Source organism: Ictalurus punctatus, chromosome 11 (assembly GCF_001660625.3).
Source record: "Ictalurus punctatus breed USDA103 chromosome 11, Coco_2.0, whole genome shotgun sequence".
Taxonomy (NCBI): Eukaryota; Metazoa; Chordata; class Actinopteri; order Siluriformes; family Ictaluridae; genus Ictalurus; species Ictalurus punctatus.
In genome coordinates this window covers 27,974,019-27,988,364 of record NC_030426.2, presented here as the reverse complement: position 1 = coordinate 27,988,364, position 14,346 = coordinate 27,974,019, and the positions used below count along the sequence as shown (strand labels likewise).

General features: G+C 41.7%; 1 protein-coding gene across 2 annotated transcripts in view; it reads right to left on the bottom strand.

Annotated features, from left to right (window-relative positions):
• Positions 1-1,288: 1,288 nt before the first annotated feature.
• scn8ab (sodium channel, voltage gated, type VIII, alpha subunit b) overlaps positions 1,289-14,346 on the bottom strand; it is a 96,110-nt gene continuing 83,052 nt past the window's right edge. For both annotated transcript variants that reach the window (XM_017480480.3, XM_053683604.1), the window contains 6 exons: positions 11,107-11,391; positions 10,249-10,302; positions 9,146-9,283; positions 8,636-8,740; positions 8,244-8,514; positions 1,289-6,702 (listed from right to left, as the gene is read on the bottom strand). In XM_017480480.3, coding sequence (XP_017335969.1) covers positions 5,546-6,702; positions 8,244-8,514; positions 8,636-8,740; positions 9,146-9,283; positions 10,249-10,302; positions 11,107-11,391 — 2,010 coding nt within the window. In that variant the 3' untranslated portion in view covers positions 1,289-5,545. The remainder of the gene's footprint in view (positions 6,703-8,243; positions 8,515-8,635; positions 8,741-9,145; positions 9,284-10,248; positions 10,303-11,106; positions 11,392-14,346) is intronic.

Sequence of the window (14,346 nt, the reverse complement as noted above, 5' to 3'; positions counted from 1 at the left end):
TTGAACAGTCAGTAGCAGACACTTCATAAAATAATCAAACACACTTACAGTTTCTGATTCAGAAGCGCAAGATTGTCCAAGTAAAGTGGGAACCGCCCCATTTTTCAGGAGTAGCCTTTGTGTTTAGCCGTCGTGCACTCGGCCAGGTTCAGGAAGCGGTCCTGCATAAAATGCGCTGTGTACAAGCAAACGATTAGGTTGTACTGTTCAGGAACAGAGTCATAAATAAACAGTAACTAACAATTCTGTCCGTTTTCGGAAGGATAAACAAAGAGGTTTTGCTTTCGCACTGAAACAAATTCACTGAATTCACTGAAGAATATGCCTTCTTTCTTTCTGGCTGTTGGGCGGGATTATGCTGATAGTGCACTCCGTGATGTAGAGAAATTACAGAAGTAATATCAGGACTTGGTAACTCTGCGTTTTGGGCGGGTCTGGAGCAGTCGCTCTGTTAGATAAATCGCTTTGGGGGAAAATATGATTTTGGGGAATTTGCAGAGCCTTATACATGCACAAACAGATACACATTACACTCCCATACAGAAGCAAAACATGAAAAACTCATGTTCCCCTTTAACATAAAGTTGAGTGAGAAAGTTTGCATCTCCCGTCGGAGGATTTCATTATAAAGTATTAGCTTCAATGTAAGTAGCCATATTTTCTTAGTAGCTTGTAGTGTAGCTAGCTACTTTATTAAATTGTAGATTAGCTAACTAGCGGGAATGTGTGTTTTTTTTACATTATAATTTAAGACTACTATGCTACCTGGTGCAACCTTTCATTTTTTTTTTTACTAATCTGTAATCTCCCAACAGTTACGTTTACAAACTAGGCTTACAATAGTGCTTATGTACTACAAGTGCAACCTGCTGCAGGTTCTTTCTAAACACCTCAGCATGCTTCATGTGGTCATGACGTTCTTCTGTTTTTCACGAACAATATGACGTAATCGTGGCACAATCTGTTGTCGTGTGGAGTCTTTGCTGGCCATGTAGCTGTCATTACAATCAGGAGGTGCATCACCATCCTCAACCCTCAAGTCATTTAATATTCTCATGTACCATGTGTCCTATTTCTCTTTGACCTTTACTTCATCTCAGACTGAAATAATCTGCCCTTGCTCTTCTTCGGTAACAGCGCCACCTGCAGTACCGGAGGACTCGTACGAGCTGGCCAATGCGTGAAGGTGGTTTCGTCTCAAAACCCTCACAGACTCCGTCTCTGCATTAAGAGTGAAATCTAAAAGAACACACACGGACACAAATAAAAGGACACGAGCACTCGGGCGTAACTGGAAGGCTGCTTTATTGTTTGGAAAAAGGTTTCGTGCTCAAATGAAGACAATCTTTCACTGATTCTCGCTAAATTCAAGCTGTTGTGCAACACACCATCGTCTCTCCAACATCAGTGGCAAGAGATAAGAACAACATTGTCAACCAAGAAGCACTTTCCAATTATTAATCAGCAAATGAGACAAATAGCATCTCAGTCATGCTACAAAGAAAAAAAATTATTATTGATAGAAAAATAAAGAAATGGTCAGAAATGGGCAGAAGCTGAGCACAGAAGGCAGACTGCTGATCTCTCCACAGAGTGAACCATTAGGAGAAAGACTGTACACTCTGTTCATCTGCCCTACATTATACTGCAGCCTCTGAGGATAAAGTCAGGCTGATGCCAGTTAAGGGTTTTTTTTTGTTGTTTTTTGTTGTTGTTTTTTTTCCATGGACGTCTCAGACATCCTTTATTTTATTTTATTTTTCTCTCAGTGCTCAATAATCTTTTTAAACAAGCTCCACTTGTTTAGAATTTTAACTCAACCTCATCTAAAGTTTTTTTTTAATTGAACAAAATCGGCAGCAAAAAGGCACCTGAAATGAACAGAAACAACAAACCGGAGAACGAAAAGCCTGAACTGAACCATTTAAATTGCATTGCTGTGTACCTTAATGAGGAAAGAAGCTATGCTCTAGAGTTCAGCCACGTCTCTCTCTCTCGCTCTCTCTCTCTCTCTTTCACACACACACACACACACACACACACACACACACACACACACATACACACACACACACACAGTTCCAAAAAATCTTCAATCTGCATCAGTAAATAAAGATCTCTAGGGAGAAGAATGTGAGTGTGTGTGTGTGAGTGTGTGTGTGTGTGTGTGTGAGTGAGTGTGCTGTGTGTTGTGTGTTTGGTGTGTTGTGTGTGTGTGAGTGTGTGTGAATGTGTTGTGTGTGTGTGTGTGTGTGTGTTGTGTGTGTGTGTGTGTGGTGAAGGATGGCCTCTTCACGCAGGCACACAGGACATAAAGGTAGAAAATGAGGTGCTGGTAATGCATTCCCCTCCCAAATACAGGCGACATAAGCAGCTAATATTTCACCATGCGCTGAGCATTAGACCCGCCCACACACACACACACACACACACACACACACATTCACGCACACGCAGTGTGTGGGCCAGGCCAGAGTTTTGGTCGTTCAATGAACGTATTGCACAAAAGTAAACATAACGTGAGCGAAGGACAGTCAGTGGCGCGTCCCCTCCACTCCAAGCAGATCAACTCAGTGGAGGCTTAATAATAATAATAATAATAATAATAATAATAATAATAATAATAATAATAATAATGTATATATACATACATATGTATGTGTGCAAAGATATACACTCGTACATATACATGTATACATAGATACATATGTTGTATAGCTCTATATATACGCCTTGAATTTATATATAGATTTACATACTGTTTTGCATGTTAATATATTCGTATTAGATTCCCCTCTTTATTAATTGCGAAAAGTGTCTAAAAAAAATCTACTCCTCCTACCAATTAGTTCACAGTCTAACCACGTGAGACCTGGGCGATGAGTGAAGCCATTCTATTCAGGTTATTATTATTATTATTCGTCTTCAGGATTAGATTATTAGCAGTAGTTTTTATGTATTTCCGTATTTACACAAAACTATGCATGCCGTTAAAATAAAATGATATATTACATTATTTATAGACTCCTTAAAAAGTTCATTCTTAACTTTTTCAGCATTTTGTGCCGTTTGCAACATAGCCTGTACTGTACAATAGTTCTTGTTGTTGTTTTTTTTTTGTTGTTGTAAAATTTGTTTTTCGTTTTTTTGTCATAGAATTTCTGTTTTTTTAATTGAATTTAAATGAATGCATGATTTACAGTCTATCCTGGATGGCTGCACAAGTGCGAATGGTATTACAGGGTTTTGTTTGTTTGTTTGTTTGTTCAGTATATGTCCTCGCTGATCACACATGCAGCGACCGGTCCAAATCAGGGGCTCGGAAACGTGACGTCATTACGCGGCGGCACGATATCACGTGATCTACTTGAGGAACAGGGCTCGAGGTTATGGTCGTGCGCTACCGAATGGACGACACAGGGGGGTGATCACGAACTGCTCGCAGGTGATGCTCCATCGACACTCTGTCTTCTTTCATTTCAATCGCCTCACAGTGAATTTCCTCCTTTATTATTTATTACTGCGGTTATTGTTGACGTTTCGTTGCTGGAAGCTGCTTCGCGTGGCGAAAACAGCTCAGCTCTGTCTCCTAACCCTACGCCTCGACTCGTTCGTCTCCGCGAGTCGTTAGCATGATGAATCTGTGTTGTATCCTGAGAAAAATGAGCGAAACTCAACAAGCGTCAGTCGGGAGGGTGGGTGGTTGTGCAGCTCCACCCCATCCCTAGACCTTTTTCAACCAAACTACCAAGACAAACCTCTTTGGCTTCCTAATACACTGCCTCTCAGAGTCATATTGCAAAGATGTAGAGTACATTAAAAAAAAACAAAAAACCGTGAACTGGAATATAAACGGACATGGGTGTAGACGACATCGAACTCCGTAAAGTAATCCGATGGACTTGAGTAACGAGATATTTACTGTTTGAAAATAAATGAATAAAAAATGACTGCCACTTTCCGAATCCTACTCCGGTTGAGGCGCGGAAACGGCGGCGAGTGTAGCGCGTCACACCCGGTGTCGCAGTTCCCTTCTTTCAACCCTACATCTACAGAGCACCGAAACGACAGTGCTGTAGGGAAGGTAAGCAATATTGCTGCATACAAATAAAAGAAGAAGAAGAAAAAAAACACTTTAGGATCTACACACACACACACACACACACACACACACACCCTTTGCATTTCTCCATATATATCTCCTGAGCAGCAAAAAAATGGTATGTTCCTCGCCAATGTGTCACATTGCTTTCAGTCGTTTTCAGTTAGTTAGCGGCTCTGAGCAGCTACTCAACCCAAAATCGGTGACGAGTTAAAGGACACATCGTGATTTTGGGGTCAATTCGCTTTCAACATCGTCAGATTAGACTCAATTTAGCCAGTGGACAGCCTTTAATGTACTATCGAGCCACTGTGGCGGTCTGTATTAGTGTTTTGTGGACTATGATTATTCATGCAAGAATTTCTGATCAAAACATGCCATCATGCAAGTCATTTCTATGCACTGAGCAAGCACAATAATTTATTATTCATTTTGAAATGTCGGAAATAGTCGGAGGCTTGTTTTTGCGGTATTTGCCTCCGTTCCTTATCAGTGTGAAAGCCCATGTAGAATAAAGCTCTTTGATGCATAAGTATAAATAAGAAATATATGATGACGTAGTTACTGAGGGTGGCATGGGCAAAATGTCGAATGTCGATTTTCTTTTTCGCTCTCGTTGGTGCTTTGTTGTTCCTCCCTTCTTTTTTTTTCTTTTTTTTTCCTTTTTTTGCCGCTCAAATAACATAAAGACGGTGTAAAGTATATTGTAACGCTGACTAACACAAAGATACGGTTTGAATCAGCCAAGCTCTATGATTTTTGTTCGTCACGCTCCACTGATCTCTGCTCACGCTCACCATCGCTTCTGAGTTCGTCTGAAATGAAATAGTGCAGATTCCTCTGCTGTTCATGTTCGGAAGCTGATTCTTCCACGAGTGTTCATTTCCTTTACGGAAATTTTCATAAACACACAGCATCAGCGCGGGATTCTCCAGATGTGGGGAACAACACGCCATGCTGTGATTATATATATATATATATATATATTATTTTTTCTCCTTGGTTTCCTCATATAAGCAACGAGTTCCATCCTGAAGTGCAGTGTAGCCCTCTAATTCACGATAATCAAGTATCAGTCCTCTTGTGAAAGATCCCTATCTGATTTAGTTTAACTCAAGTTCTGATGCAACAGTGTTACACAGGAAGCTGATTATGTTTGGTTTAACTTTAAAGAGTCAAGCTTTGAAGAAACCCCAGCGCGTTCCATTCCCATTGCATCCGTTCACCTGTGAAGTTTGTAAACAATTTTTTTTTCATCTTGTCCTTTTATTCATGGATCTTTTTAAAATATTGTTTTCTTACTTGCGAATGAAATTAATCTGTACACGTGTGTGTGTGTAGTCTGATTCAGGGTTTCTGCTCGGTTTGCTTGAAATTGCAGTTTAAGTGAATTAATTATCATGACTGTTGTTTTTGCTGTCCGTGTGTTCCACTGCTGCAGCCTTAACACTTGGATTCCCTGACGTCTTTTTGGTTTCGGCCCTTCTCCTTACGGCCCTTTCCCTCGTTGTCGTCATCTTGCTTCTCCTTCTCGGGCTTGGTTACGCTGTCGTACGACGGCAGCGATGCGGTAGAGGGGGTGTCCTCCTTCTTCTCCTGATTTGTCCCTCCGTTTTCCAGCTTGTTGTTGGCCGGCCGGCGCTTGCAGACGAACCCCCGGCGGGTGAGGTGGGCGCGGTACGCCCTCTGGATCACCACGGCCGACACCTCTTCCTGTTTACGGCGTAGCGTGGAGGTGATAGGCTCGTAGGACACTTTGGAAGGGTTCGCCGCCACAAAGCGCTCCTCCATCTGCTGACGCATCATGTCCAGGTCACCGCTGTCGCCCAGGACGCGCTTGGTGAAAGCAAACAGGATGTCCAAGCAGTGGATACGATCACCACTCACCATGGGTAGATCCATTGCAATAAGCTCGATTATATTAGGCTTAGGCACACGTAGAGGATGTTCCAGCGTATCTGCAAAGTCCGGCAGCTTGGCAAAGGTAATAAACTGTGATGCGTCTGGGTCAAACTTCTCCCAGATCTCATAGAAGGACTCAAAGTCATCCTCACACAACGGATCAGCACTCTCCTCTGTCGCAACGCTAAAGTTCTCCAGAATAATGGCAATGTACATGTTTACAACAATCAGGAAGGACACGATGATGTACATGACAAAGAAGAAGATTCCTACAGAAGGGTTGCCACAGTCCCCCTTCACTGTGGTTCCTGGGTTCTCCTTGTCAGGGTTGCAATCAGGTGGGTAGTTGAGGATGGGCGCGAGCAAACCGTCCCACCCTGCTGAAGTGGTGATCATGAACAAGATGATCATGCTGTTACCAAACGTCTCAAAGTTGTACATGTCGTCGATGCCGAGCTCCCGCTTCACGTACGCAAAGTTGGACATACCGAATATGGAGAAGATGAACATGACCAAGAAAAGCAACAGGCCGATGTTAAACAGGGCAGGAAGTGACATCATTAAGGCAAACAGTAAGGTCCGGATACCCTTGGCTCCTTTGATTAAACGCAGGATACGACCAATTCGAGCCAGACGGATCACCCTGAACAGAGTAGGTGACACAAAGTACTTCTCGATCAGGTCTGCCAGGAACATACCTGAGGTATGAGAAAGAGAAGTCATGGTCAACCAAATGCATTGTCACTGAAAAAAAAAAACTACTCCAAGTTTTACTTTTACAGGAAGAAGATATGAAAAAGGATTCTTATTCATTTTATGTATCAGGATTATCTTTACTGATTTATACACTGGAGGAAGAACTTGTTTAAAACCATTAAAAAGGTCAGTGAAGCCAAACCTTTTATTAGCAGTGGGCCATCCCCACTCTTCTGCCGTCTGCTCCACATTGAACAGCTAGTATAAACTTGTCTTAAATACTGCTCTTCACAGCTCCATGGACAAGTAATTAGGACCGAGTATTAATGGCTGTACATGCAGCTACAGCGACCGGAAATAAATCTACATCAACGTCACAGCCGCAAAATCGAGGTCCCCAAAGCAAAAAACTGGGAATTAACGGTACGTGTCACTCGAGCGGAGACCTCAGTCACTTCACACATCTGTGAGACAGACATGGACATGAGATGGGCGTGTTTCACTTACTGTTAGGAAAAAGGGCAACGGTGCACTTAGATTTGAATCTGATTATGAGAAGGTGAATGTAGATCTCTGGTGATTTTTTGAAAGATATGAACTGTTTAGTGTTTAATCATTAATGGAATAAACCTAGTTGGATAACTAAAAAAGTTATGTCATAGCCCCTGAAAACCCCAAATCCAAGAATCCCCCACTGACAGCCACACCCCCTCTCAGCCATGTCTGTCAGCCACACCCCCTCTCAGCCATGTCCCTGTCAGCCACACCCCCTCTCAGCCATGTCCCTCTCAGCCACACCCCCTCTCAGCCATGTCCCTGTCATTCCTGTCAGCCACACCCCCCTCACCCAAAGTCCCTGTCATCCCTGTCAGCCACACCCCTTCTCAGCCATGTCCCTCTCAGCCACACCCCTCTCAGCCACACCCCCCTCACCCATGTCCCTGTCATCCCTGTCAGCCACACCCCTTCTCAGCCATGTCCCTCTCAGCCACACCCCTCTCAGCCACACCCCCCTCACCCATGTCCCTGTCATCCCTGTCAGCCACACCCCTTCTCAGCCATGTCCCTCTCAGCCATGTCCCTCTCAGCCACACCCCCCTCACCCATGTCCCTGTCATCCCTGTCAGCCACACCCCTTCTCAGCCATGTCCCTCTCAGCCACACCCCTCTCAGCCACACCCCTCTCAGCCAAGCCAACAAAACTCCTTGTCTCCATAGTTTCCTTTATTAATGTCCCTCAGTGTGTAACTCACACTGCTAAGTCTTGTTTGTTCTTGAGTCCTCATCACTAATCATGTTTTGTCTTTAATGTTCTGCCTGAACAGCAGGAAGCAGAAAGTCAAAATTAAGCATGTAAAAATCAGGGTTTTTTCCTGGTCATTGTAGTGATCTTCAGCCGTCCATGACTAACGTCCAAAATTTAAAAGGAAAAGACATTAGTTGCCTTTATCATTTTGCATAACTACTGTTTGACAGATCTCCACCCAGCACTAGCCCTGTGTTCTGTGGATCTGTATTCCACCTCCTACTTGATTCTACTCACCCACAATAGACAGAATCACCACCACGCAGTCAAAGATGTTCCAGCCGTTGGTGAAGTAGTAATGTCGTAGTGCAAAGAGCTTCAGTACAAACTCGCCAGTGAAAACCACGATGAAGACGAAGTTGACCCAGTACAGAATGTTCTCTGTCTCTTCCGACTGGTCATCTGTTTCCACCATCATCGTGACCATGTTGAGACAGATGAGTATCATGATGGAGATGTCGAAGGCTTGCTGCGTGACGAAGTCAAACACCATCCCCTGGATTTGGTTCTGAAAGACAAATGGAAAGGAAGATGGAGAACATGAACATCAACATAAACACAAACATATAAACATAAACATCAAGCTTTTTTGTTGCTGCGCTGTGGCTCATGCCTGCTTATTTTCATACCTGTGGTCTGGGGATGGGCTTCTGCGGTTTCTTCGAGCCCAGTTTCTTCATGGCATTATAGTACTTCTTCTGTTCTTCTGTCATGAAGATATCCTGACCTCCAAAGTATAGGGACAAAATAACACTGGTTACAACCTGACAAACTCCCAGTGTAGCAACATGAAGTGCTTTTGTTCAAACACACTCAACTCTGTGTATGTGAAAGAACCCTCAATGGCTTTGGACCAACTACATCTCAGTGGAACGTATGATAGAATAACTGAATGGTACCTGAACACAGATGTCTGAAACTAGCTCGCTAGCAAAAGCTAATGTGATGGACAGAAGTATGGGTGTTATGATGGTGCTAATCGAGCCTCGTCATGTAGTTTTTAAAACACATTACACAATTGATAGATCCTTCAGAACGGTTTAGAATGACACCTTCAGGGGTAATTTAAGAGAAGGACTTTTAAAAATAACGAGGGAAAAGGTTGTTAAATATTGTAACGAAACAAAGAGAACACTCATCTTTTTCTTCTGCTGGTTGAAGTTGTCGATGATGACACCAATAAACAGATTCAGTGTGAAGAATGAGCCGAAGATGATGAAGATGACGAAATAGATGTACATGTAGAGATTATCTTCATACTTCGGTTGATCTTCAACCTAAAAACGATCAGAGCGGACATTCACCTGTTCACCGACGCACATTTTAATCCCCAAATAAAACACAAAATCATCGAAAAGTGTATTTAAGAGAAAAAAAAATAAAACCAATGACATTTCACTGCTTATGTTTACGTACAGATATTTTCACCAGTGTGTATGAATTCATTCTGATGGCAGAATAAAATGTTCACACACACACAAACACATATCCTGATAATAAGACTACTCATCACACAGAAACATTTACATGGTGAATATTTTCCAATTAAACAGATTATTAAAGGGCTCCTGAAATCTACATGGATCTTTCCCCTTAGTGTTACCAATACAGCGATTGTTTTGGAGATATTCTCATTTTAATCTTATAGTCGATGCTATTAAAATAACTGTAATTTAACTGTTCATGACTTTAATCATGAGCGTCCAATGAAATGCTCTGTAAACCTATGTCCCGCCCACAGAGGCGGCTCCACAATAGCAGCTGCTCGCAGTAAACATGGTTCACGCTGTGCATAATATTCCCTTTTCCAACCTCCATTGATCCGTCTTGAAGAGGGTTTGTACGAGGTGGCGATCACGTGACTGCGCGTTTTACCAACACTGATAGAATATGTCACTACCTGAGGAAGATGGAGAACTCGATTCTGTCTTGATACACTGTCTGGGCTTCTCCGTCCGTAAAGGTCTGTGGAACTCTTCACTGTTCTCTATATTTAGCTAGTTCGCTAAGCAGTGTTCGTTTCGATTGGGCGGGGGTGTGGTGTATCTCGAATGCTACTGACAGTCGTATGAGTCGGTCGAGCGCTTCAACGGAACGCCAGCCTTGCTTCCTTCTTTTCTTTTTTATTTTAAGAAGGTATTATAAACTGATTATTAGACTGCATGTAAACATAGCTACTGTACAGTGTTTATTCAAGAGTTCGTTACACTTACTACAAAACTCTTACAAAACAGCAGATTACCTCTCTGGAATCCACCGCTGCATACATGATGTCCATCCAACCTTTAAACGTGGCCTAACGGAGCAGAACAACAGAGCAAAGAGGCGTTAAATCTGTTATATATAACATTATATATATATATATATATATATATATATATATATATATATATATACACCTAACCTACATTGTGCTTTATTATGCACTCGCAAACATTGCTTTAATCTTTTAAATATGACTTGTTGTAAAGAATTCTGAGGGAGGTATTTGGATAGTTAAGGGCAGAGCTGGGAGATATAATGACGTCATATTGATATTGTGATAAATTATGCCACGGTAGACTTTATCATAGGTTTTGTGATCTCTTTCTAACATTTTTTGGTGGTGCCAACATTTACAGTTCAGCCATAGCATTCTTTTATTTTCTCCTGGCAGAAAAGCTGATTCACTCAAACAGGTACATTTCCCATCATGGTTACTTTAGCTTTGGTAAAAAAAAAGAAAAAGAAAAGGGTAAATTAACAAACAAACAAATAATAATAATAATAATAATAATAATAATAATAATAATAATAATTATTATTATTATTATTATAGAGAAGCTGCTTATTATGAAGCATCATTACAGTGGAGTTTTGCCTCACTGTTTTTATCCACTGTTACTCACTGAAAAATAAAATAAAAAATTCACACACACACAAAGAAATGTTCTTTTTTTCCTCTCAGGCTGCTGGCCTTTCTTGTTACAATGGTAGCACCTCTGCATAATGCTACCGGAGGTCCTAACTCGCACTACAGAAGAAATGTAGTTATATTAGCTTAAATCCTGGAATTTTTCAGCACTGCTGTTTAATAATAAAATAATGAAATAAAACACACCACTTGTAAGAGTGCCAGATATCCAGCACCCACGTTATCAAAGTTGATCTTGACGTTTTTCCAGCGAACGTCACTGTGATTTGAAGACATGAGCGCTTCACACTCCGTCTTGTTGTTGACATCATCGGGCTCGAAATACTCCTTGCTTGTTTCGTTAAAGCAGTAGTAGTACTTTCCAGCGAACAGGTTCACCCCCATAATGCTGAAGATGAGCCAGAAGATCAAACACACCAACAGCACGTTCATGATGGATGGGATGGCACCCACCAGCGCATTCACCACGACCTAGTAACGAGAGAGACATGCGACCGTAAGTACCTGCTACAAAGCGTAGTATCTCCAAACATGATTACATCTATACATCCAAGTGAAGTTTTAAAGGGAACGCAAATAATTTGAGTAACTCACATGTAGAATGAAATAGCGGCTCTTTAGGCTTCTCAAAAACTTTCATTGTAAATCGTCTCTAAAACTGATTATAGCGGAATTACTCTGGAATTATAGACACCCTTCAAGGAAATGAGCAAACATACAAAAACATTTTCCCACATAAAATACGAGGAACTAAATAATTTACTCAAAAAAAACATTACTTAAAGGTTTTTTTTTAAAGATACTAATTCAATTCAGCTCCATTTTAATCGAGTCTTTAAACCTTTAAACTAAAGGTTTACCTAAACCTAAACTAAACCTTTAAAACCTTAAACGAATCTTTAAACTATTAATTAAAACTATTTAATTGATAGTGCGTTTCACACCTTTCACATCAGCTTTACAGAAATACATCAATTCCAGATGTTAGATATCCAACATTATCCTTATTGTTATTATTTCATTAAGAGCTGCTTAATCCAATCCAACATGGCCGACGCCAACAGGTGCAGAAACCTTTCAGGCTTTTCTGTCTACACAAAACGTCTGACTGAGTAAAAATGTCATCATTAGCTATTCTAGAACTTTTTTAATGTGACGTAATGTCAGCGCTGATCTGTTTAATTAGTACGTACATGCTGAGTGTTACAGTTTAAAATACAGCGGGGTCCGGACATCCGAGAGCTGCGAGCGCTGGTGTTACGAATGATTTTATCGACAACTTGAGTAAAAAGTAGAACCTTTGAACTATTTCCATGAATTTCAGCGAATTTCCATGAAATTCGCTACGGCCCCTTTTTGTGTTAAAATTTTCAGAATAGTGTGACGTAAACTCACAATCGCGATTATGAGTGCAATATGAACTCTCGTGCAATATGAACTCTCGATTCTGAGATTAAAAAGTCAGAGCTGCGGGATATTTTCCCATTTTAAATGAAAAAATAAAAATAATTCCCAAATTTTCAGCATGGCCTCAGACTATTGGACCCCACTGTGTTTATATATATGCTGTTTATATATACACTGTGTTTATATATACACTGTTTATATATACGTTGTTTATATATACACTGTTTATATATACGCTGTTTATATATATACGTTGTGTTTATATATACACTGTGTTTATATATACGCTATTTATATATATACACTGTGTTTATATATATGCTGTGTTTATATATACAGCATACATACATATATACAGTATCTCACAAAAGTGAATACACCCCTCACATTTGTGTAAATATTTGATATCTTTTCATGTGACACACTGAAGAAATAACACTGTGCTACAATGTAAAGTAGTGAGTGTACAGCTTGTGTAACAGTGTAAATTTTCTGTCCCCTCAAAATAACTCAACACACAGCCATTAATGTCTAAACCGCTGGCAACAAAAGTGAGTACACCCCTAAGTGAAAATGTCCAAATTGGGCCCAAAGTGTCAATATTTTGTGTGGCCACCATTATTTTCCAGCGCTGCATTAACCCTCTTGGGCATGGAGGTCACCAGAGCTTCACAGGTTCCACTGGAGTCCTCTTACACTCCTCCATGACCACATCACGGAACTGATGGATGTTAGAGACCTTGTGCTCCTCCACCTTCTGTTTGAGGATGCCCCACAGATGCTCAATAGGGTTTAGGTCTGGAGACGTGCTTGGCCAGTCCATCACCTTCACCCTCAGCTTCTTTAGCAAGACAGTGGTCATCTTGGAGGTGTGTTTGGGGTCATTATCATGCTGGAATACTGCCCTGCAGCCCAGTCTCTGAAGGGAGGGGATCATGCTCTGCTTCAGTATGTCACAGTACATGTTCGCATTCATGGTTCCCTCAATGAATAGACGTATGAGTGCTGCCAGCATTGCTGCAGAGGTTGAAGGGGTGGGGGGTCAGCCTGTCAGTGCTCAGACCATACGCCGCACACTGCATCAAATTGGTCTGCATGTCTGCTGTCTCAGAAAGAAGCCTCTTCTAAAGATGATGCACAAGAAATCTGGCATACAGTTTGCTGAAGACAAGCAGACTAAGGACATGGATTATGAGACCAAGATAATCTTATTTGGTTCAGATGGTGTCAAGCGTGTGTGGCGGCAACCAGGTGAGGAGTACAAATACTGTGTCTTGCCTACAGTCAAGCATGGTGGTGGGAGTGTCATGGTCTGGGGCTGCATGAGTGCTGCCGGCACTGGGGAGCTACAGTTCACTGAGGGAACCATGAATGCGAACATGTACTGTGACATACTGAAGCAGAACATGATCCCCTCCCTTCAGAGACTGGGCCGCAGGGCAGTATTCCAGCATGATAACGACACCAAACACACCTCCAAGATGACCACTGCCTTGCTAAAGAAGCTGAGGGTGAAGGTGATGGACTGGCCAAGCATGTCTCCAGACCTAAACCCTACTGAGCATCTGTGGGGCATCCTCAAACGGAAGGTGGAGGAGCACAAGGTCTCTAACATCCACCAGCTCCGTGATGTGGTCATGGAGGAGTGGAAGAGGACTCCAGTGGAACCTGTGAAGCTCTGGTGAACTCCATGCCCAAGAGGGTTAAAGCAGTGCTGGAAATTAATGGTGGCCACACAAAATATTGACACTTTGGGCCCAATCTGGACATTTTCACTTAGGGGTGTACTCACTTTTGTTGCCAGCGGTTTAGACATTAATGTCTGTGTGTTGAGTTATTTTGAGGGGACAGCAAATTTACACTGTTACACAAGCTGTACACTCACTACTTTACACTGTAGCACAGTGTCATTTCTTCAGTGTTGTCACATGAAAAGATATAATCACATATTTACACAAATGTGAGGGGTGCACTCACTTTTGTGAGATACTGTACATTTTCTATCATTTTTGGACATCA